The sequence below is a fragment of the Jaminaea rosea genome (genome assembly GCF_003144245.1).
Source record: "Jaminaea rosea strain MCA 5214 unplaced genomic scaffold BDZ90scaffold_3, whole genome shotgun sequence".
Taxonomy (NCBI): domain Eukaryota; kingdom Fungi; phylum Basidiomycota; class Exobasidiomycetes; order Microstromatales; genus Jaminaea; species Jaminaea rosea.
This window is the reverse complement of record NW_020289977.1, coordinates 1,030,800-1,052,647: the sequence shown is the minus strand read 5'-3', so window position 1 is coordinate 1,052,647 and position 21,848 is coordinate 1,030,800. Positions and strand designations below refer to the sequence as shown.

Sequence of the window (21,848 nt, the reverse complement as noted above, 5' to 3'; positions counted from 1 at the left end):
ACACCAGCCACGCGATTCCATCGAGGCGGGGCGGGGCGTCTGACGGGCGTCCTGGTTTCAGACCGGAGCGGAAAGACGGGGAGCGGACGGACGGCCAGACAATGGCAAGGCAAGGCAAGGCACGGCGGGGATGATGGGAGTGGAGCGTGTTGAGAGCGAGTAAGTGAGAGCAGCTTGTGAGGTCGACCACTTGCCCTCAGTACCACTCCATTCCCCCCTCGCAATGGACATCTGGAACGGGACATGGTCGCCGCATTCCGAGCATCACGAGAGCAGTGGTAGCTATGGCGATGGGAAGGAGGAAGAGTCACAGCCCGAGGCAGGACCTTCAAACTACCATGAGCGGACCTCGTCTCTCTCTTCGGCGGATCACACGACTCCGCCCCTCGATGATGCAGAGGGTCCAAAGCCTGTCAGCCGCAGGCAAAGCCACGAGAACAGCTTGCAGAGGATACGACCTCCCACCAGCCGAGGACTGGGCTCATTCAGCAACAACAACATCGACAGGCACGGCAAGCTCAAGGCCACGGAACCACCGATAGACACAAGGGAAGGGAAACGGCCGGAGGAACAGCAATTGAAGGAGGCGGAGACTGAAGAAGAGGAAGAGAAAGTCTGCAGGATATGCCGGTGTGGTCCAGAAGAAGATCAGCCCCTCTTTCATCCCTGCAAGTGTACAGGCTCGATCCGCTACACCCACCAAGATTGGTGAGTCGCCGCTGTCCACCGCCACCGGCCTCTCATTTCCTTATCTGACCTCCTCCCTGACCTGCTCATGCGCAGCCTCAAGGATTGGCTGTCACACTCTCGCAAAGACAAATGCGAGTTATGTGACCACCCATTCACTTTCCACAAGATCTACTCGGAAGACATGCCCTACCATGTGCCGCGCCGCATACAGGCAGCCTTCATGACAAAGAAGGCGGGTCAGGTCGCCCTGCTCGTGGCACGCTGTTTCGTCGTCGTAGCCATCTGGCTCGCATTTGTACCCTGGGCGCACATCAATTTCTTCAGAGCAGCATTCTGGACGACTGATCTTCTCATCACCGCGGCAGGAGGAGGGTCATCGACGTGGACCAACGTGACGAGCGCCGTAATGTCCGCCAGCAATCCACTCTCGTTCTCAGCGCCCGCAGCACCTAGCCCAACCGCTCTACCTCCACCACCATCACTCGGCGCACCCGGCCTCGCTCTCACAGTTTCGGGTCAAGCTCTCATTGGCGGCGTCATCTCCTTTGGCCTCTATGCCACCCCTTGGGCAGGGCTCGGAGGCGGCATCTCGCTGCTACTCGACTGGGCTCTCAGAGCAGAGACGGCCAGCCTGATCCACGACATCTTCCTCGGGCAGGTCCTGACATGCATCATCATCGTCCTCGTCCTGTCGGCGTGGTTCACGCGGGAATGGATCGTCATGCAGATGCCGGCGCAAATACCAGAGCCTGAGCCCGAGCAGGAGAGGCCAGCGCAGGCTCCAGCAGCAAATCACGAAAGACTGCAGCGCCTTCGAGACGAACTGCAGCGTGCTCGCGCGAACCTCGAGGAGGTGCAGAGGATGCGCACAGAATTGGACGAGGTAGGGAACGCAGAGAATCCTAACCTCGCCATTCTGCGGATGGGCGAGCGCGAGGCGGAGCGGGGATGGGACGCAAATCCACTGGGAGAGGAGCCAGACGTCGTGCGACTACGACAAGCGAGACTGGCTGCTTTTCTCGGGCCTGACGGGCGCGCCAATCGGGAACGGCAGCCCGTTCGAGAGGCAGATGGTATCGATACCGAGACTGGACAGCATGCGGAGCCTGTCATTCCCCCTCCCCCACCAACGGATATACCCTGGGATGACCTGCTCGCTCAAGCGACAGCAGATGACGCTTACCGCAATCAGCGCATGGATGTCATGAACCAAGCTATGGACTTCGATGCAGAAGATCATTGGGACGATCCTCCTCCCCCTCCTCCCGTCAATGAGCATGAGCTCCTCCTCGCCGGCCCCAACCCTGCCGATGTCCATCAAGCACTCGCTGCGGTCCAAGGTCAAGCACAAGCAGCAGCTCCTGCCGCACCACCAAATGGCAACGCTGCTGCTGGACCCGCCCCCGATGCAGCTGCTGCTGCCGCCGCCGAAGCAGAAGCAATCGCCGCTGCAGCAGATGCGGCGGACCTCGAAGGTGAGATGGAGGGCATGCTCGAGGCCATTGGCTTCCGTGGTGACCCGGTCCATCTCCTGGCAAACGTCTCCATCGTCATGGCCCTTTGCACCTTCTGCATCGTCGTCGGGGTGGCAATGCCCTACTTCCTGGGGCGCGTCTTTGGCCTGGGCAAAGGTTTCATCGATGTGGTCACTGCGCCCGTCAGGCTCATACGTTTCGTTACGGATCCAGTCTTTGATGCTGCGATCAACGTAGTCATAGGAAAGGGGGTCACTAGAGCAGGTACGCGGCAGAGCGCAGCAGTGACATCGGCGCTTCAAGCCTGGGAAGGATTCCTCGCGCTAGTTCGGACCTCACCCGCTTCAACCACTGCGCCCCACGCCACGCCTACGCCTTTCTCATCAGCCACCAGCGCCTTTGTTGACCGGATTCGCGCCCTGCCAGTCGAAGTGATCCAACCAATCGAGGAACGTCTCGTCTCCACAGACGGCTCAGTCGGACATCGCTCCCTCTGCGTCGGGCTCGGCCACTTCTGGTGGATTGCCCTCCTCGCCCTTCGTCTCATCGGGGAAGACGTCATGCGTCGCCATCAGCCATCCTCGCAACGCCCATCTTGGTGGCTCCGAGATGGCGTCACTCAAGTCCTGATAGTGATCAAGGTACTCATCTTCCTCGCCATCGAGATCGTCGTCTTCCCGATCGGATGCGCCCTCGTGCTTGATCTCTGCACGCTTCCCCTCCGCGGCGTCACGCTACACTCCGCCCTGCTCGCCCCTTTAAACCACCCATTCAGCTTCACCTTCATACGCTGGGCGATAGGCACCCTCTGGATGTTCAGGTTCGGCCTGTATATGAGCCACGTCCGCTCCTTTGTGAGACCGGGGGTATTGAGCTGGATACGCGATCCGGAAGATCCGGAGTTCCAGCCTATCAAGGAGATTCTCGAGCGCAAGGGCTGGCAGCAGCTCCGCAAGATTGGCACGTCGGGGATCATGTATGGGTGCCTGATCCTGGCGCTCGTGGGGTGGAATGTCCAGCTCGCTTGGTGGGCCTGGGGCGAGCGAGTCCTGCCCTTGAGGTTTCCGCACCATTCTTGGGCGCCGTATGACTTGATGTGCATCTTGCTCTTGGTGCCGGCTGGCAACCCGGAGAATTTAGAGGATGCAGCCGCTTGGGCATCGCGTAAGTGGTGGCGAGCGGCAGGGGATGCGCTGCGACTCAGCGGCTACCTCTTCGGCGACGAGGATGATGGCGCCGGTGCGGCCGCTGCAGGCGACACCTTCCTCGCTCGCATCCCAGCAAGCGACAACTCCGTGCCTGGTTCCCCACTGCTCATCCGTATCGATGAGGCAACAGGGGAGCCAATCAGTGAACGTGGCAAGGAGGCCCTGCGCGAACAAGAGGCTCGTATCGAATCCATGCCGGAGCCCAAGGCCAAGTATGTGACCATGCGTCTCCCCACGCATTTCGGGCGAAGAGTCTATGGCTTGCTCTTTCTCAACTGGCTCACGTTCTCCATCGTGGTGCACGCCTTGCTTGGTGCGTTGGTGCTGGGCAGGCGAATCATCAATGAGGGGCAGCATGATGGCTACGCCCTCGCTGTAGGCTGCACATTTCTCTGCCTCCCCTTCGTCGGGGCTCGCTGGGCTTACAAGGGGATTGCGGCAGTCAGACGACGAGGTCAGACTCACGTCGCACGTCTCCGAATCGCACGTCGCTTTCTTCGGCGCTCCTTCGCCGCCGTCTGGCTCACATTGGCTCTTGGCGTCTTCACACCCTCACTCCTTGGAATCGTCCTCGACCAAGTCATCGTGTCACCTCTCCGCCCTCAAAGCACACTCGACAAAAATCAGACGTGCCTTCCTTTTGCGTGGGCCATGGGTCTCCTGGCTCAGGAGCTCTTCGTGTACGGCGTCGCCGACTATCTACCTGCCAATCGACAGGCGCAAGCCGTTCAAGAGCTGCGCCGACGTGGTTGGAAGAGGATACGGGCTTGGCCTGCTACGCGCGACCTTGTCTTGCCCATTGTGGTGGCGAGCCTTGCTGCGATCGTGTTGCCACTGCTGATCGTGGCGAACATCACTGGCAAGGGTGCCTCGCGAGAAAGGGAGATAGAGGCACTCCAGCTCGGTCGACTGGTGGTGCTCGCGGCGGTATTGGCTTGGCTGGTGATGAGGCTCATGGCCATGCATCTTGATCGATTCGATCGGGAGTTGAGGGATGAGGTGTATCTCAAGGCTAGCGAGTTGCGGAATTTCGAGGACGCAGCCGACCAGCAGAGCGCTAACGGAGCGGATCGTGCGCAGCAGGATGAGGAGGCGGAGCAGCAGGACGAGACGCTCGAACTCGATGGGAGCTCGGATGACGGGCAGGTAGCGGTCGAGGGGCGTGTGGAGGAAGTCGCGTTCTAAGCAGGACCCTGAAGCTCAGTCTTCTCAGTGTAGCGGTGCTATGCGACTTGGTCATCATTCATCTATTTGCTTCTATGCTTGCCCGATACTACCTTAATTTTCGCTGTCTGCCTGCTTGCTTCCTATTCTTTCCTTCATCCCTGCCCATCGGCTGAAGACCTCAAGCTACTCTATTGATCCACGTCAGCCCATCGCGGACGGGCAGCAAGGTGACCTCGCATCGATCATCCTTTGCAACGATGTCGTTGAAGCGGACGAGGGCCTCAGCGTTGTCCTCCGCGATGCCATCCACCGAGCCGTAGAGGTCCTTGCGGTCTGACTGCTTTGAGAGGAGCGGGGCGCCCTCTGATCGAGCGACGAAGAAGTCAGTACAGACGCAACATGGCCGCTACTGCAGCAGTAGGCAATTATACTCACTGTAGAGCGTGTTGTCCACCAAGAAGACACCGCCCTTCCTCAGCAGGCCCCCATCCATAATCTGCTTAAAGTACCCCTCGTACCCCGTCTTATCCGCATCAATGAAGACCAAGTCGAATGGCTCCTCGCCGCGCTTTGTCAATTCATCCAACGACTGCTTTGCTGGCCCCGTGACCAGTTCGAACTTGTCGGCGCACCCCGCTCTCTCAAAGTGTGGCTTCACAAAGTCCCCCAACCAAGCGTCCAGTTCCAAAGCTACAATCTTTCCGCCTTCTTTAGCAGGCGGCAGTCGCTCAACCACAGCAAGAGTAGTCGTACCGGTGAACATGCCTACTTCCAGTACCCTCTTAGCGCCAATGGACCTGGCGACGTGAGCGACAAAGTTTCCCTCGTATGCTCCAGCCGACCAGCCTGCCGCCATGGGGAACGTCGTCTTGCCCTCCTTGTGACGCGCTGTCCAGTCTTCCTCGAGGGTGGCTTTGAGGAGGGAAGAGAGGGCTGGCGAAGCGGGTGAAGAGTGGGTGTCGAGGTAAGGGTCGAGGGACGTCAGGATGGAGAGGGCGAGCTGGAGCTGTTTGAGGGCTGAAGGGTCTGTCGATTGGCCCTGCTGCAGCTTGGAGAGGGCCGACGAGACTAGCTTGCTGGCCGAAAGGAGAGGTGTCTCGGCGGGGATGTCGACGTGTCCTGACATGCTTGCAGATGGATGATTGAGTGGATGGAGTTTGGATGGGAGAGACGGAAAGAAGGCAGAGCTGGCCGTCCTCGAGAAGCTTTGATGCGCAGGAAGAACTCAACAACCGACAGGCAACGGACAACGGCGAGGCCGAGAATGCAGGGTCTAATGCGAGCTTACGAGCACGGACCAGCGCCACGTGGTCTGAAGGCGCCCCCCCCCCGAGCTCTGAGAGCAACAGGGCAAGAAGCCGCCACGGTGTTGCGAGCAGTGGCGCGAGGTACCATCTCTTCGAGACGAGAATCACTTCGGGTGCGATTTATGGCATTCAATGAAAGAAGGTACTGAGGATGCTTGCCGCTTGCCTCCCCGGCGACCGGCCTGCTTCGTCTCGGCGATTGCACGCCGCCCGTAAGGCGCGGAGTTGAGCAAGACCCTTACCCCGTACCCCGCATTTCGAACGCGTCGATTCAGATTGAGCTTCCATCGACTCGTCTCAGACCAAGACAGAAGCCCACAGTGTCGCTCAATCGTCGTCAAGAATGGTTTCGAGGGATGGGAAAGGCTCACCACAGAGTCCAAAAACCGTCCTCGCTGAGGAGGAAAGCGCTGCGTCCAATGTGCAGCTACGCCCTCATGCTACAGACAAGCTGGGCGCATCTGCGGTCCACGTCAGCCGTCCTTCCGCCTACGTCACATCTGCGACATATGCCTCCGCAGGGCTAGCGAACATGATATCAGCGACCTCCACAAATCCGTTCGACGTCGTCAAGCTGCGCCAACAGCTCTTGCTCGAGAAGGAGAGGGCCAATTTCCTCAGCGTGGCAAGGGGTATGCTGGGTACCGAGGGAGTCAAAGGGTTGTGGGCAGGGGTGACGGCTGCTTGTTTGCGGGAGGGTAAGATCGCGTCTCCCAAGTATTGCGACTACTTTCTGTCTCACCGACTGACTGACCCTTTCGTACCCACGCGCCAATCAGCCACGTATGGCACGATCCGGATGGGCGGGTACGAGCCCTTCAAGCGCCTCTACACGTCAACATTGCACCTGCCCGAGTCCTCCTTCGCCCTCAAGCTCCTCGCTGGCGTCTCCTCGGGAACAATTGGCTGCCTCCTGTCAAGCCCCACAGATCTAATGAAAGTACGCATGCAAGCCGTCCGTGATCCGGCCATGGGGCATGCCCCACCCTACCGCAGTACGTTGAGGGGATTCGTACAGGTGTACAGGGAGGAAGGTGGCATTAAGGGGCTGTGGCGCGGTGTGGGGCCGAATGTGGCTAGGGCGGGAATATTGACTGCTAGCCAGGTGGGAACGTATGATCAGACAAAGTGGTGGCTGAAGGGGCACTTGGGCTGGGGGGAGGGAGGAAGATTGCATGTTGCTGCGAGCATGGTTGCGGTCAGTAGCGCGCGTAGGGCATTGACATACTCTCGTGACACTTACACCATCCTCTTACTGATCGCGTAGGGCCTCGTATGCTCCCTAGCCTCAAGCCCAGTAGACGTAATCAAGGTCCGCGTAATGAACGTTGCGGCCGACTCTGCCTCGCACGAATCAGCCCTTACCCTCCTCAACAGCCTCCTCCGAACGGAAGGTCCCTTGGCGTTATGGAAAGGCTTCGGGATGTGCTGGGCAAGGCTGGGAACACATACGACCATCTCACTGGTCCTCTTTGAGTACTTCCGCGGGTTGCTCGGAATAAAGCCATTATGATTAGATGCATGGACAACGGTGAAATGGGCGCAAGGAGCCCGACAGATTTAAACAGCTGGCCCGCTTGAGTGACTCTTGATCCTAACTTCGGCAGCTTTATGCCTTCTTTGCCCTGCCTCGCCCTCCCCCGCGCCCGCGTCCACGGCCCCTGCCTCTGCCGCGGCTTGCGACGTGCTCATCATCGCCGTCATCGTCGTCTCCGTCATCACTGGCCTTTCTCTTGACGCCGCTGGCAGCGCCTCTCCCACGTCCCCTGCCACGTCCGCGTCCACGCCCACGTCCACTCGCGGCAGGCTCCCCCTCCTCATCTGATTCTTGACCCCGATCAGCGCTCCCGTTGCTGGCGCCACCACTCGCGACATCCTCCGCCTCTTTGATGCAGCGCGGGCAGAACCATTCTCCGTCTGGTACGGCCTCAAGCGGAGGCGTGAGACAGCCGAGATGCCAGGCGTCCTCGCACTTGTCGCACTCGAGAAGGGAGTCGGCTTTGCTTGGGTCGTCTTTCGAGCAGCCCATGCAGACCTCCGAGGAGGAGTCGACTGCGAATGGGAAACGGGGCAAGTCCGAATAGACTGATCCTGATGGGCGGGCGAGGACTGTGGGCGATTGAGGGGCAGCTGGTGGTTAGCATTGTATGATCTCCTCAGGTCGCGCCGCTCTCTTCGCTCACAAAAGGTGGTGTTCTGTCCTGCGGCAACATCGATCAACCCCACACCGTCCAACGTCTCACATCTGATGGGCAGCGTAGCGCTCCTCGGCTTGCCCTCTCCAAGGCCAAGTTCCCCATTTCCAGCACTCTGCCCCCACGCGACATTCATCGTCGCCTCCTTCCCATGCAGGCCAGGATCCGTCTCGTCCGCAATAGCGAACAAGGTCACCCCACCCAGAGCGGCTTTGCGGACTTTGCAGCCCATCAGCGACTGCATGTACCGGAAGGAGGTCCATCCCTGTCCTGATCCACCATCACCACTCGTCTTCCATTTGCCTGCGAGGTAGTAGGTCGCTGAATTGTCGATGACCACTGTACTGGTCGGACCAGCCACAATGTCCGCTGCACGGGAGGCCACATTCTCCCTTGCAAAATGCGGCACCAAAGCAGGGGCATAGCGATCCTGTGCGTCTCCTAGCCCCAAACGGCCATACCCTGCGAATCCCCACACGTAGCAGAAGCCGTCCTTGTCGAGGCAAATGGAGTGCTGCTGTCCACATGAGATAGCCACAATGTGCTTCTCGCCCAGCCCACCGGCTTTGACTTGTGTGGGGGTAGACTCTTCAGCGAAAGCCATACGATTACCGCTGACAAAGTGTTCTCCGGTGCGCCCGTTGCCTAGCTGACCCTTCTCCATTGAACCGCACGCGTAGACTTTGCCAGAGGCGGTGAGGAAGAGGCTGAAAGTCAACCCTGCCGCAACCTGGATCACAGGGTCGGATCCTTTAGACCATGGTGCCCCTTCGATGCGCGTGAAGATCTGTGTGTCGCCTGAGCGAGGCAGGGCGATCTGTGAGTTGGCGTTTGACCCTGAAGCGTAGACTTGACCGGAGCGAGTGACGAGGAGCGTGTGCGAGCGTGAGCATGCGGCGTGGATTATGTCGCCTTTGGGGGAGGAGTCGAGGGCGGGAAGGAAGTTGCGCGAACGGGAAAGGTGGGTGGGACTGTCTACTGAGATGCCGCCTTGCTGGCCTTCGAGCGGGGAGATGGGTAGGCCTGCAGGCGCGCGGGCAAGAGGTGATGTCGTACGACGTGAGAATGGACAATAGGGATTGGTGATCAAGCGCGGTACTGACCGCATTGCCCCTTCTCATTGCGCCCGTAGACGAATGCGTCGCCCTGCACCGTGACAAAGACGGCGTGGCATGCGCTGTGTCCCGAGAAGATCTTGGTGAATTGAAAGTTGGCAACTTCTCGGAGGATGTGAGGCATTGGGAGATCAGGTGAGGCTCTGTGCGGCGTCAATATTGGCAAAGAAGCAAGTCAGCTGGAGGAACTGATTGACCGCAGCTCCAATGCTCTTGATTGCTGGGGAGGGTACTCACGGCTGCTCTCCCGCTCCCTTCTTCCTCCCAAGATTAGGCCAGTCTGTCCCTCCAGCAATCAAGACTGTGAGCGGGAAGTGGCATGACAGTCTTGATCAACGACCATCGCATCGGCATTGGCCTCTCACGGAGCATTGCTGCCTTGGTCCTACTCACTTCGACCCCACTGGCTCCCCCCCGCTCCGGCAGCATCGGCATCGACGGCCATTATAGTGTTGTTCTCGTTGACGTAGATTCTGACGCCGAATGCTTCGTGTTGCCTTCAATCCTGGCGCTGTCACCAATTTCGGAAATCGTCTGCGGCTGCAAAGACCCTTCGCACGAGTCGCGTAGCAGAGACGTTTCTTGCGCGGCGCTAAGGGTCCGTACCACTTAGAGCAACCTTCACGTCGCGTCCACAACAGACTTTCTCGTGGGCCGTCGGTCGTCAGCTGGGGAAAGGTCTGCGAGTCGCGTCGGCCTTTGCGCTTTGGTGCGGCTCTCGTGGAGGTCTTCGCGATGTCGCGTGACTGGTGTGCGAGAGCGCTTTGCTTTGCAGCTGGAACGAGCGGCTTTTTGGACGACGACAAGATGAGTCTGTTGATCGTAGCGCGGATTGGATGGCAGGGTCGAATGAGTCGAGGCGCGATGTCGTCCGTCCACTCCGTCTCGCGCATCGAGACGGACCAAACCCGTCGCATGGCCGGGTGGATTGGGCGGGGGACCAGCCGCGAGCCGCGAGGTGAGTCGGACGACAGCCCCTCCCCCCCGCACCTATGATACTTCATTTCGAGCGTCGAAGCCCCCGTCTCACAACGACTTCAGAATCAGTCCACAATCAATGTCCATTCATTCTCGCAAGCTGTGCTTGTGCTCATGTACAAGGGATAGATCGCTGGTCCGTACTCCCCCGTTCCAGCTGATGGCCTACCGCACGAATCACTTCTTCCCCTTCTTTTTGTTCTTCTTCTTAGCGCTGCTGCCGTTACCACCACTGGCGCCAGCGACACCACTGCTTGGCCTGCCTGTCTCAGTCGCGGTACCACTCGTGCCCTGCGGCTGCTGTCCAGCTACGCCGCCCGATGAAGATGGTCGCGATCCTGGGCTCGGCAAGTCTCCTGCGCTAGCCACCAGGCTTCCCTCTCTTGATCTCCCACCGCTGCTACTCGTCGTACGTCTCATCAACGAGGCGATACGGGTGCGCATCTTGCCTCCACCCGCAGCGCCAGAAGACGAGGTGGTCGAAGGCGCAATTGAAGCGGCGTCTCCGGCGGCGACGCCGCTGCTCGTGCGCGGACGAGAGGGAGGCGCAGTACCCGACGTGCTGGTGGAGACAGCTGGCGCATCCACACCGAATGCCAGTCGATCGTTGCTTTCGAGCTCCTTCTCCTCTTGCTTCTGCGCCTTGACCTCATCCACTACTGCGGGCATCGCCTCTGCCTCAGTCTCCTGTGCGGCCTCGACTGCCGCTGGCGGAGGTGGTAGTGCAGGGGTGGACGTCGGCGAGACCGCGTTCGCCATCGCGTCGGAGTCGAGTTGCGAAGGCGAGACGACGCCTAGCATGCCGGGAGCGGGAGGTGACGAGGTTGCCGCAGTGTCATTATCCTCGTCTCCCTCGGCTGCTGACGCTTGTGCGGCTGCGTTTGCCTCGACCGGAGCCTTGGCCTTGCCGTTGTTCGCAGTATCTTCGCTGCCCTTCAACTCCTCAGTATCAGCCTTCTTCGCCTCCTCCCCAGCATGCTCGTTCTCGCGCTCCTTGTCCGCCCTCTCCCTATCCGTCTCGACCTGCGCCGCCCACATAGCGGCGTATCTGCCCCCCACCACGGCCACCAACTCCTCATGCGTTCCGCTCTCCACTACCCCGCCAGCCGAAAGCACGATGATCTGATCCGAATTGACAATCGTACTCAACCGATGCGCAATGGTCAGACTGGTCTTGCCCTCCATGAGCGTCTGCAATGCCACCTGGAGATGACGCTCCGTCTGCGAGTCCAAGGCGCTGGTCGCTTCATCGAGAAGCAAGATGGGCGGGGCCTTTAGGAAGGTACGGGCGATGGCGACCCGCTGTTTCTCGCCACCCGAGAGACGCACACCGCGCTCACCGACTACAGTGTCCATTCCTTCGGGGAAGGCTTGAATCTTATCCAGGATCTGGGCGGCGGCTGCAGCAGCCTCGACTTCCTCGTCCGTCGCAGGCGGCTCCGTACGACCGTATCCAATGTTGGTGCGGATCGAAGTGTTCAGCAGTCCCGCTTCCTGTGGCACGACTCCAATGGCTTTGCGCAGGCTAGCTTGCGTGACTGTTCGAATATCCTGTCCGTCTATCAGGATCTGGCCCGAGGAGGGATCGTAGAAGCGATACAGGAGCTTGAGGACTGAGGATTTTCCAGCGCCGCTCTCACCAACGAGGGCAACGCGTGATTTGGGCTTCATGGTGAAGGAGAGGGACTTGAGCGCATCGACTTTTCCGTCGTAGCTGAAGCGTACGTCGCGAAACTCGACGACTCCCTGCTTGACTTCGAGATCCGTTGCGCCTGGGATATCCTTGACGTCCTTCTCCTCTTGAAGGAGCGCAATCAGCTTGTCCGTATCGACGAGCGAAGTCTGAATGACGCGGTAGAGGGTGGACAGCATATTGAGTGGCGTATAGATCTGCGCCAGGTAGGAGATGAAGACGACAAAGTCGCTGCTCGTCGCATAGCCATTTGTGACATCGTAGGCCACGACGAAGAGCATGAGGAGCGTGCCGACCGAAAGGACAAGGTTTTGCACCAAGTTCAACGCGTTGAGACTCGCGCTGACCTTCCACTCTGCGCCTTGGTAGTCGATAAAGGCAAGGCGATACCGCTCGGCTTCGTAGCTTTCGTTGTTGTAGGATTTTACCGTCTCCCAGTTGAGGAGCACGTCGGTGTGAATCGCTCGCGAGACAGAGTCCTTGTTGTTTGCGTCTCGCCTCAACGTTGTACGCCACGTCGTCATCTTGACGGAGATGGCCGTGTAGACTGTCATGATGGCAAAGAGGAGCAGCCCGACCTGCGGACCAAAGGTGACCGAGAGGAATACGGTAGCGATCGCGATGTCGAAGAAGATGGGCGCGATCTGGAAGACGAGGTATTGAAAGAAGCTGTTTATCGAGCTCCCCCTATCAAGGATACGCAGTACCTCTCCCGTCTTGCGCTTGGTGTGGAAGGCCATGGAGAGGTCCAAGAGATGTCTGAAGGCCATGAGGGACATGGATCTGTCGGAGTATTGCTGGAGAGGAAGCCAGGCAAAGTTCTGCGCCACGGTGAGGAGACCGCCAGAGCCCTGCAGACACTTGAGAAGGGCATAGCCGCCGATGAGCCACCAGATACTCAAGCTCGTCGATGCTGTACCACCGCTCTCTGTCGAGGCAAGGCGGTCGACTATCTTGCCTAGTACGATGGGGACGGCAATGTTGACTAGGCGGCCGATGAGGAGCAGACCGACGCAGCATAAGGCCAGAAGCTGGAGGAGTGGGCTCTTGGAAGGCCAGAGGTAGGGAAAGAGCATGAGGATGCGGCTAAAGAAGACGCGGAATGTTGGCGGAGGGGGCGCTGAGGCCATGCTGAGGCCCATGGAAGCATTGGCAGCTGAAGCCGCCGATGGCGCCGTCGAATTCTTATTTGCAGCACTCGACTTGTTTGGCGTCGACGTGCCATTCGACGAAGGTCCTGCAGACGTGGTTCCTCCATAGTCTGCTGGCTGGGCACGCGTCGCAGAGAGGAGAGCCGTGGACTCGCCCGCAGCAGAAGCGCTCGCGGCATTGCTGGCCAGCCGATTATCTGTAGCGGCCGGCGACGGCTCAGTAGTCTCGCGCTCGTTTGCCGAGATGCTCGCAAGAACGACGAGAATCGGCCAGAACACTAAGACCCTCCCCATCTGAATGCCCAGCTGCGCCCACGTCCACGGAGTCAACTCCTTCCACTGCGCAGCGTCGCTGCCGATGTCCAGCGCATACGCGGCCAGCATGGCGACATCCGATACTCCACCAAGCGTCGCTGCCCACCAGACAGCTCCGATGCTATAAACTCCTGGACCATGCTGCCTCTGCTGCCATGCAAGAAGCACAGGCAGTGAGCCGATCCCCACAAGGCCCAGGAGGGACTGGTACTCCACATTATGCCACCTCTGCAGAGCGGGGGTCCATGTCTTATCAGGCACGACGGCTCTGACGACTAGTAGGATGCCTGACGCCAAGAAGGTAAGCGCGAGAGCTGCGAGGCTTAGCCCCAAGAGGTTGGAGCGTCGCCGCCGTGGTCCTTCGGAGGAGGAAGGATCGATGGCTAGGGCGAAGCAGAGGACTATCAAGATGAGCGACACGGGCTGGGCGAGACGGAGCAGCTCCAGCCATGACTGCAAGGCCGTTGAGGCCTCCATGGCTGCTGCTGATGATGCTTCGACGAGGTGACGAGACTGAGACAATGAATGGGATGAGTGCACGCAGCAACCGAGCGCAGCGCGAGGGGCTTGCAAGTCGAGTCCGCTCGGGCCTTGTGTCCTCAGTCCGCCTTCGAGCTCAGCCAAGCTCGATGACCAAGCGTTGCCCCCTCCTCCTCGAGTCTTCAACGCCTTCATCACTTCAAAGGCACAACGAAGTATAGATCGATGAATTCGTTGTTGTCGCTAAGTAAACTGAAAGAGAGATTGGAGCGATCTGAAAGGGCCACATCACATCACTTGGATAGTCTATGTTTTCGAGTCATTTGAAGTTACCTCCTCCTCTCCACTTACTGCTGCTGCTGAAGGGCAGCCAACACTCTCTGCTTCGTGCCCTCATCCAATCCAGCAGCCAAGGCGTTAATCTGCGCCAACGCAGCATCCCTCTTCAAGCCCTCGAGCGCCTCTACAAGGGCAGCCTGCTTCTGCTCAATCAAGCCTGCCATGTCTCCATCCTCCACATCCTCGAGCCCGACCTGAATGACCGACTCGAGGAAAGTGCGAGCCTCGACGCTGGACCATCCAGGCCTTGCCTGCATGATGAGCTCCATGCTCTTCTCCTCTACAAGGCGACGACGCAGCCTCTGGTAGAAGTAGCGACGCGACTCGCTCCAAGGTACTGCCTGGCGGATGACGCCCATCGCTGCCATTCGGCCCGTCTTGTCGTGCAGGTCGGCGTAGGCGACCGCAATGGCGTTGAAGATGGGGGAAAGCTCCTTTTCTCGAGCAGCGCTGGCCTGCTTGTCGCCGCTCTTGACGAGCTCGGCATAGCGTGAGTCGAGTCGCAGCATCGTCTCGCGTTGCTTGTCGTGGCGATACTTGACGCTGACGATTCCCTCGGGCTCGAGCACACCGCCGCGGGAGGTGGGGTCGGCGTACATCTCCATCATGCCGTTCTCGTTGATCGTGCGGTCGATGACGACCCAAGCACCACCGCGCAGCTCGGCGCCAGGGGGCAGGTAGACGAACACAGGTTGCTTGAAGTTGACCAAATTGTCCACGATCATGCTGCCGAACTTGAGGATCTGCTGGAACATGTCCTCCTGTCCACCAGAGAAACCACGCCAATTGGCCAGAATCATAAGCGGCAAGCCCTCACGGTTGATGTCAGCAATGGCCTGTGCCGTCTTGTGTGCCGAGTTGGGGTACCAGACCTGGCCAGCCTCCATGATGCGCTGCTCGTTCGAGTTGGGGTTAGCCGGGTCCGCAGGCACGACGCGCTCGAGCGTGCGAGTCTCGACGGCGATGACACCCGTGGGGATACCACCGAGGCGGGCTCGACCGACGACGACGGAGGTAGCCCAGCCAGCGAGGGTCTCCTGCCACGACCCCTTATCGAAAATACCGCTGAGCCACGTCTTGCCGTCTTCGGCGAGGGTGCCATCGAGGAGGTGGCGTGGGTCGTAGGGGCCCTTGGGAGGAGTGTAGCCGACGGGACGATCCCACCCGTCTTGGTTGTTGAGGCTCAGAGGCAGGGCGGCATGGCGAGCCGACGGAACGTATGACAGCCAGCGTACGAAGCTCTTCATGGCGGCCAGGTCGTCTGCGGCAGTCAGGTGCGAGACGCCATTGCGGTACATGATCTGAGGGCCACCGAGCTGCAGGTTGCTGGTGTAGACTTCGCGACCAAGCAGCTTGTTGAGGGCCTGGTAGCCCGTGAGGATCATGGGCGACCCCTCGACCTGGATGACACGCTCACCGAGACGAGCGAGGTAGGCACCGATACCGACGGAGCGACCGGTGACGATGGTAGTGGTGAAGATCTCCTGCGTGGCACGCGACGTCTCGCCGGCAATGAGACCAGAGCCGGAGAGACACTCGACACCGAGTCCCTGCTGCAGTCCAATGACGTCGGTGATGACGTGGTGACGCTTACCGTCAGTCGCCACCGTAGCCTCGGTAACGACGCTAGCCGCGGCTCCCTTGGCGTTGAGCTTCTCCATGCCCGCGTCGTCGAGGTAGAGGTACTCGAAGCCCTTGGTCGGATCATTGTTGACGAATTTGACCTGGAAGAGGTCCAGAGGCTCCGTAGCGAGACCGATGCGAGCACCCGAGTTGGCAGAAACGTAGAGACGAGGGATCTTGCGCTGACGAGCAAGCTTCGAGGCAGCAGCAAAGAAGCGGTCCTCTGCGGGACCGAAGGAACCAGCCTGAATTGTGACGTCGTTGGCGATGATGACGAGCTGGCGTCCCTCGGGGTATTCGGGAGTCTTGGCGGTGATCAGCCAGGCGACCATGCCAATCTTGTTGGTGCCGGCCGGTCGCTGAGTCTCTCGCAGGTTGTCCTCCTCCTCGTCGAGAACAAGCTCAGAGACGGCCGAGAGCGGGTCCTCAGGGGCAGCAGGGACGCCCTTCCAAGATGCACGCAGGGCCTCGCGGAAGACGGCGACGAGGTCGTGGCAGAAGGTCGTCTGCAGAGCGTGAGCGCGAGCACGGCGAGTCTGGAGCGCGACGCGGGGCTCGTAGGCAAAGGTGGCGTTCTCGCCATTGAGGCGGCCAGAGCCAAAGAGGCACTTGAGGTTGGTGCGGCCAGAGTCGTTGACGTGCTCCTGGTAGCCCTCGAAACGAACCTGGAAGCCAGTCTCGTTGAAGATGAAGAAGCGCAGGGGCATCCTCGAACCGTCCTTGCGAGTGAGGACGAGACGGATCTCGGCGTTGGTGACGCGCAGGCGGAAGAGGCGAGGACCGTGACGCTCGACGAAGCCAGCAAGAGTTTCCGACACCTTCTCGAACTCGACTTCGTCGGGAAGGTCGTAAAGGAAGGACAGGAAGATGTGGTTGTCGTCCGACCCACGCATGTCGGGGCGACCCTCAGCGACCTCCAGCATGTCAAGGACATCGGAGAGCATCTTGTCGGTGCTAGCAACAAGGAAGTCGGTCGCGTTGCCGCTGGTGATGCGCCCCGGACGAATGAGTGCACGAACGAAGAAGCGCATGTCCGAAGGGTTCTGGCGGCTACGAGCGTAGTAGAGGTGGATGGCGGACGAGGTGATGGGCACGGGCACGATCTCGAAGTTCTTGACAAGACGGCTGAGCTCGAGCTGGTAGGCGAGAGCGGGCTCGATGTTGCGGATAGCACGCTCCTCCTCCCACTTGCCGTCCTCGGAGCGGCGCAGCGTCGTGAACCACGGGTATTGGCCAGGCTGGCACTGGAGGAAGGTAACTCGGCGCACGCCGGCAGCCTCAATGTTCTTGGCGAACTTGTTAGTGTATGAGACGAAAGCGTCGCGAGCCTGCGAGTCGTTGACCTCCGCGTCATCTGTGATGGCGATGTTGATGACGTTGACGGGATGCGAGGGCTTAGCGCCCTTGAAGGTGCGGCAGACCTTGGGCAGGACGTCAGAGAGATCCGAAATGATGCCACAGCTAGTCATGAGACCCTCGCGAACTTCGGGCACGGCATTGTTCTTCTTCTTGAGAGCTTCGAGGTCCGTCTCCGAGGCCTTACGCTCAGCCGCAGGCTCACCAGCATTGGCGAGCTGGAATTGCCAGCGGAGGACGGCTCGATCTTCGGCGCTGAAGTCCTCAACGGCGTAGTCAAAGTGCACGAGATCGTAGGCGCGGTAGGCACGCAGGACGTAAGTGACCAATGCGGCAAAGGCGATGGCAGGCTTGCGCGAGCCCCAGAAGGAGTGCAGGACGTCGTAGACGGAATACTGCGAGTCGGCGAGCTCGCGAAGGACATTGACGTTGGGCGTGTGGTACTCCTCGTCGTCACCGTACTTGCTGAACGATACCGAGGCCTTGAGGATGCCCTCCATCTGCGCCTTGCGGTCCTCGAGGCTGGGCAGGTGAGCGGCAATGGCCACCTCACGAGCCTTGAGGGCGACGGGAGCGACGGCCTTGCCCTCGAGGGTGGCGAGCTTGTTCAAGACCTCAAGCATCTTGGAGCCCTCGGCGCCGCGAGTGAGGTATGGCGTCTTGGCGACGTACTTGTCCAGAATGGCGAGGACAAGGCCATTCTTGCGTGAGAGTCCGAGGTGAGAGTGGACTTGTGCGACGACCTTGGAGAGATCGTCTTCTGCCTCCTTGCGCAGCTCGAGGACGATGTCGGCCTCGCCGGTGAACCTCGACTCGACGGCGTAGTACTGCTCGAGGAGTGCGGCGAGGGCTGCAGCCTCGTGAGCCTGGAGGCCACCGGCGTAGCTGTCCAGAAGGTCGGTGAAGGGGGCGAGCGTGGTCTCGACCTGGCCACGCACAGCTACGTCAACGCTCTCGCGGAGGAAAGACTCGACTACCTTGCGGATGCGGGAGGCAGGGAACTCACCGCCACGCTTGGAGGCGGCGTCGAGGTGGGATCGGACGGTCTCCTCGAGCTTGGCGGGCATACGGCTGGAAAGGGCCGACAGAATGCGCTGAGACTGGCCGAAGGGAAGAGCAGGGTCGCGAAGAAGCTGGTCGAGCTGAGCCAGGGCGGCATGCATGGTGAAACTCTGGTCGAATCCTTCGAGGACATCGGTGAGGACCTCAAGGGCGTGGGCGTAGCGCTGTTCGGGCTTCTGGCCGACAATGACGGGCATGCCAAAGTCGGGGAGCTGACCGCTGAAAGGCTTGGCGTGCTGCACCTTGCTGGGATCGTCGAGGGCTAGAATACCGAGGACATCGCCCTGAGCAATGCTGGTACCGGGCGACTTGACCCATGAGACGATGGCGTCTTCTGCGGCGATGAGGGGCAGGTACATCTTCATGACCTCAATCTCAGCGAGGACGTCGCCGGCGTTGACGTGGTCGCCGCTGTCGACGAGGAGACGCTGCAGCTTGCCGGGTGAGGGGGCTGTGATCTGCGTAGGGTCGTTCTCCTCCTCAATGATGCAGGTCCTAGCGTCAATGCTAAGGCGCATTGAGCCGACTTCTTGCTGGAAGTAGACGGGATGAGATTTGCCTCCGCCCATAGTCATGAGGAGACCACCATCGGCCAGCTGGCGCAGCGAGACGAGGATGCGGACGCCGTTGAGGAAGAGCGACCACGTCGACTTGGAAGCGCGCGAAGCCGTGAAGGAGTACTTGACGTTCTCGTGAATGAACTCGATGTTGGTGAAGACTGACTGCAGTGTGGTACGAGGAGGAACCTGACCCTTGCTGAGGATGCGCCTGTAGTTGTCTTCGCACTCGCTGGCACGGAGATGAGCGTGGACAGCTGCACCAGCAACGACGGCCAAGTCGCGAGGAGGCCTCTCGGCGGCGAAGCGCTCAACGATGAGACGGTCGAGCCAGCCAGTGTTGAGGCTGTTGCCGATGAAGGTGGGCGTCTCGAGAAGTCGGATGAGGTACTCGACAGTGGTACGGAAGTCACCGCGAATGGAGAGCTCCTTGAGCGAGATGATCATGTTCTTGCGCGCTTCGTCACGCGAAGAGGGCGAGTACGCGAACAAGTGACCGAACTGCGAGTCTGCAAACTCGTGAAGACCACCAGAGGCTTGGACTGAGAAGTAGCCCCAGACGGAGTCGGAGGAACGGAAAGTGAGCTCAGTGAGGGCTCCCATTCCCGGCTTGAAGCCGGTGTCCGGGTTCTCGGCGGTGATACGGCAAGCGACGACGTGACCCTTGGGCTGAGGCTTGCGCTGCTTCTTGTGCGACTCGGGGTCGACAAAGTCGAAGTCAATGGGGTCAGAGCCGCGGGGGTCCATGCCGTAGAGCGTGCGGATGTCGCGGATGCGGTTGAGAGGAATACCCATCGCGACTTGCAGCTGGGCGGCGGGAATGTTGACTCCAGACACCATCTCGGTGGTAGGATGCTCGACCTGGAGACGAGGGTTGAGCTCGAGGAAGGCAAAGTCGCCCGAGTCGGGAGAGTAGAGCCACTCTACGGTACCGGCTGAGACATAGCCCACAAGCTTGGCAAGACGTACGGCTGCCTTCTCCATGTCATCGCGAGCTTGCTCAGGCGCAATGGTGACGGGAGCTTCCTCGATGATCTTCTGGTGACGACGCTGGACGGAGCAGTCACGACCGAAGATGCTGATGGCGTTGCCGTACTGGTCTGCGAGGAGCTGGACCTCGAGATGGCGAGCCTTGCCTGCGAGCTTCATGACGAAGATGGGCGAGCCGGGAACTTCGCCGAGGGCAGCATTGTAGAGCTGCTTGAACTCGTCGGCGCTCTTGCACATGCGGATACCTGGCGGAGGTGCGGAGCAGTAGAGAGGGGGCGTCAGCAGAGTGACCTTACCATCTCGCGACACGCGTGCTCACCCTTTCCACCACCACCCTCGGAGGCCTTGATCATGACGGGGAAACCAATCTTCTGAGCCTTTTCGAGTCCCTCCTCAGCTGAATGAATGCACGCCTGCTGGTAGACGTCGTCGGAGACGGTGAGGAATCCCTGCTCGCTCATCATCGTCTCAGTGATGCCGGTTCCCGACCAAGGCATGCAAGGTACGTCTGCATGCTGGGCGACGATGGTTGACGAAATCTTGTCACCGAGGGATCGCATCGCTGAACCAGGAGGACCAATGAAGACGATCTTCTGAGGCGAGGCAGCCAGAGACTCTGGCAGACGGGGATTCTCAGAGGCATGACCCCATCCGGCCCAGACTGCGTGTACGCCGGCTCGCTCAGCAATGTCTACGATGAGGTCGACATTGGCGTAGTTGTTGTTGTTGGAACCTCCGGGCACCTCGACGTACTGCTCGGCCATGCGAATGTAGTCGGCGTTGACCTTGAGGTCCTCGGGTGTGGCCATGACGGTGAACTCGATGGCGCGCTCATCTCCGAATGTCTCGTAGGCCCACTTGCGGATGGAGCGGATCTCTTTAACGGCGGCGATACCGTTGTTGCAGATGAGGACCTTGGTAATGACAGTGTGGCCGCCTTGCTTGCGCACAAAGTCAGTCACGGGACCAGGAGGTGCCGAATCAAGGACGTTGCCGCCTGGTGAGCCACAGAAGACAGGGAGGCAGAGATGGTCAGCTACGGCTTGCTCAGCTCTCTATAGCCGCACGCAAGCTCACCAAAGAAGTGCTGGACTTTCTCATGGCTGACAACGACGGAGTGAGGAGGCGTGATGGCGCCGCTTCCCTCGGACTCGCCTGAGGCGTTGACGCCAAGGAAGTGCGCCGACGACGACGTCTCAGGCTTGCCTCGCTGTGGCACGCAGGGGGAGAGGAGGGGGCATAACATGTCAGCATTGTGCCCTACCATGTAAGCGCCAGCCCCGCACCGCGCTCAACTGACCTGAATCTTGAACTCGTACGAAGGCGAGGCAGTCATGCCAGTCGGGCCCATGCCTTCGCCGTCGGCGGCGTTGCCGTTGCTGCTAGTCGCTACGGGTGCCATGATGACTTTTGTCGCAACTCGTCTTCACAACGAGATCGCGATTGGGTCGTGAGGAGGAGAGAAAAGGATGGTCGAGGTTGATGGTGGGGTGGGGTGCGCTGGGTCGTGTGGTGTTGCTCTCAGATCGCCTCGAATTTATGGGGCTTAACCGAGAGGCACGGGAGAAGGGTTCAGGGCCGAGTGGCTGGGACCAACGGCGTCTATAGAGGTCGAGGCGCGGTTCTTGGTGATGGTGTTGAGGCAGAAGCTGGCGAGAAGGGTAGTAGGAGGAACAGTAGCCTCGACTCGCAATTGAGAGGATGAGGGAGGATGATGAGAAGCAGTCAAGCAACTCAGCACCACCTGGCTGGCTCCAAGGCGGACTCGACGACGCGGACTCGACGACCCAACACTCTATTGCCCGCTCGCCGCCGTTGCCGCGCCCCGAGGGAGGCAGCAGCCAGCCAGGGCGGCAAGGCGGCAGAACTACGGAGTGTGGGGTGGCTTCGAGCGATTTTTGAGCCAGTGCCGCGAGCAAATCGAGTGGAGTGGAGCCGTGACCCATTCCCCAACGCGAAGAGACCACGGCCCGCATATCGTAGCCCCCCTCGTCGCCACACTCGCACACCAAGATGGTAGCTGTTCGAGGGTTGCAGAGCGGCGGATGCTTGCAGAGAGGGGAGAGAGAGTCAGTGCCCCTTGCCATGCGACCTGAGTGCATCAAGAGTCGACGATACGGCCGAGCGAAGGGCGCGTCCGTGGCCTT

The 21,848-nt window shown here is 60.0% G+C and overlaps 6 protein-coding genes across 6 annotated transcripts; 2 read left to right on the top strand and 4 right to left on the bottom strand.

Annotated features, from left to right (window-relative positions):
- Window positions 1-187: 187 nt before the first annotated feature.
- Window positions 188-4,642, top strand: BDZ90DRAFT_278501 (hypothetical protein). The gene is made up of 2 exons (XM_025509095.1): window positions 188-708; window positions 784-4,642. The coding sequence occupies exons 1-2, from the start codon at window positions 224-226 to the stop codon at window positions 4,556-4,558; spliced, it is 4,260 nt and encodes a 1,419-aa protein (XP_025363723.1). The 5' UTR covers window positions 188-223; the 3' UTR covers window positions 4,559-4,642.
- On the bottom strand, window positions 4,593-5,771 carry BDZ90DRAFT_231110 (S-adenosyl-L-methionine-dependent methyltransferase). The gene is made up of 2 exons (XM_025505723.1): window positions 4,976-5,771; window positions 4,593-4,903 (listed from the first exon to the last, which is right to left on the bottom strand). Exons 1-2 carry the CDS (start codon window positions 5,664-5,666, stop codon window positions 4,719-4,721), a joined length of 876 nt encoding a protein of 291 aa, XP_025363722.1. The 5' UTR covers window positions 5,667-5,771; the 3' UTR covers window positions 4,593-4,718.
- Window positions 5,772-6,334: 563 nt separating this feature from the next.
- Window positions 6,335-7,360, top strand: BDZ90DRAFT_212124 (mitochondrial carrier; the record flags this gene model as incomplete). Its single annotated transcript, XM_025504130.1, has 3 exons — window positions 6,335-6,545; window positions 6,627-7,045; window positions 7,115-7,360. Coding segments are annotated over 3 exons (876 nt in total), but the record flags the coding sequence as incomplete, so codon positions are not given.
- On the bottom strand, window positions 7,332-9,990 carry BDZ90DRAFT_273957 (RCC1/BLIP-II). Its single transcript, XM_025508821.1, has 5 exons — window positions 9,551-9,990; window positions 9,395-9,458; window positions 9,146-9,300; window positions 8,031-9,065; window positions 7,332-7,956 (listed from the first exon to the last, which is right to left on the bottom strand). Exons 1-5 carry the CDS (start codon window positions 9,600-9,602, stop codon window positions 7,457-7,459), a joined length of 1,806 nt encoding a protein of 601 aa, XP_025363720.1. The 5' UTR covers window positions 9,603-9,990; the 3' UTR covers window positions 7,332-7,456.
- A 213-nt stretch (window positions 9,991-10,203) lies between these two features.
- On the bottom strand, window positions 10,204-13,830 carry BDZ90DRAFT_231108 (hypothetical protein). Its single transcript, XM_025505722.1, has one exon. The coding sequence runs from the start codon at window positions 13,769-13,771 to the stop codon at window positions 10,313-10,315; it is 3,459 nt and encodes a 1,152-aa protein (XP_025363719.1). The 5' UTR covers window positions 13,772-13,830; the 3' UTR covers window positions 10,204-10,312.
- Window positions 13,831-14,013: 183 nt separating this feature from the next.
- BDZ90DRAFT_278496 (putative acetyl-CoA carboxylase) lies at window positions 14,014-21,309 on the bottom strand. Its single transcript, XM_025509094.1, has 4 exons — window positions 21,002-21,309; window positions 20,779-20,911; window positions 20,021-20,698; window positions 14,014-19,946 (listed from the first exon to the last, which is right to left on the bottom strand). The coding sequence occupies exons 1-4, from the start codon at window positions 21,101-21,103 to the stop codon at window positions 14,122-14,124; spliced, it is 6,738 nt and encodes a 2,245-aa protein (XP_025363718.1). The 5' UTR covers window positions 21,104-21,309; the 3' UTR covers window positions 14,014-14,121.
- Between the last annotated feature and the right edge of the window lie 539 nt (window positions 21,310-21,848).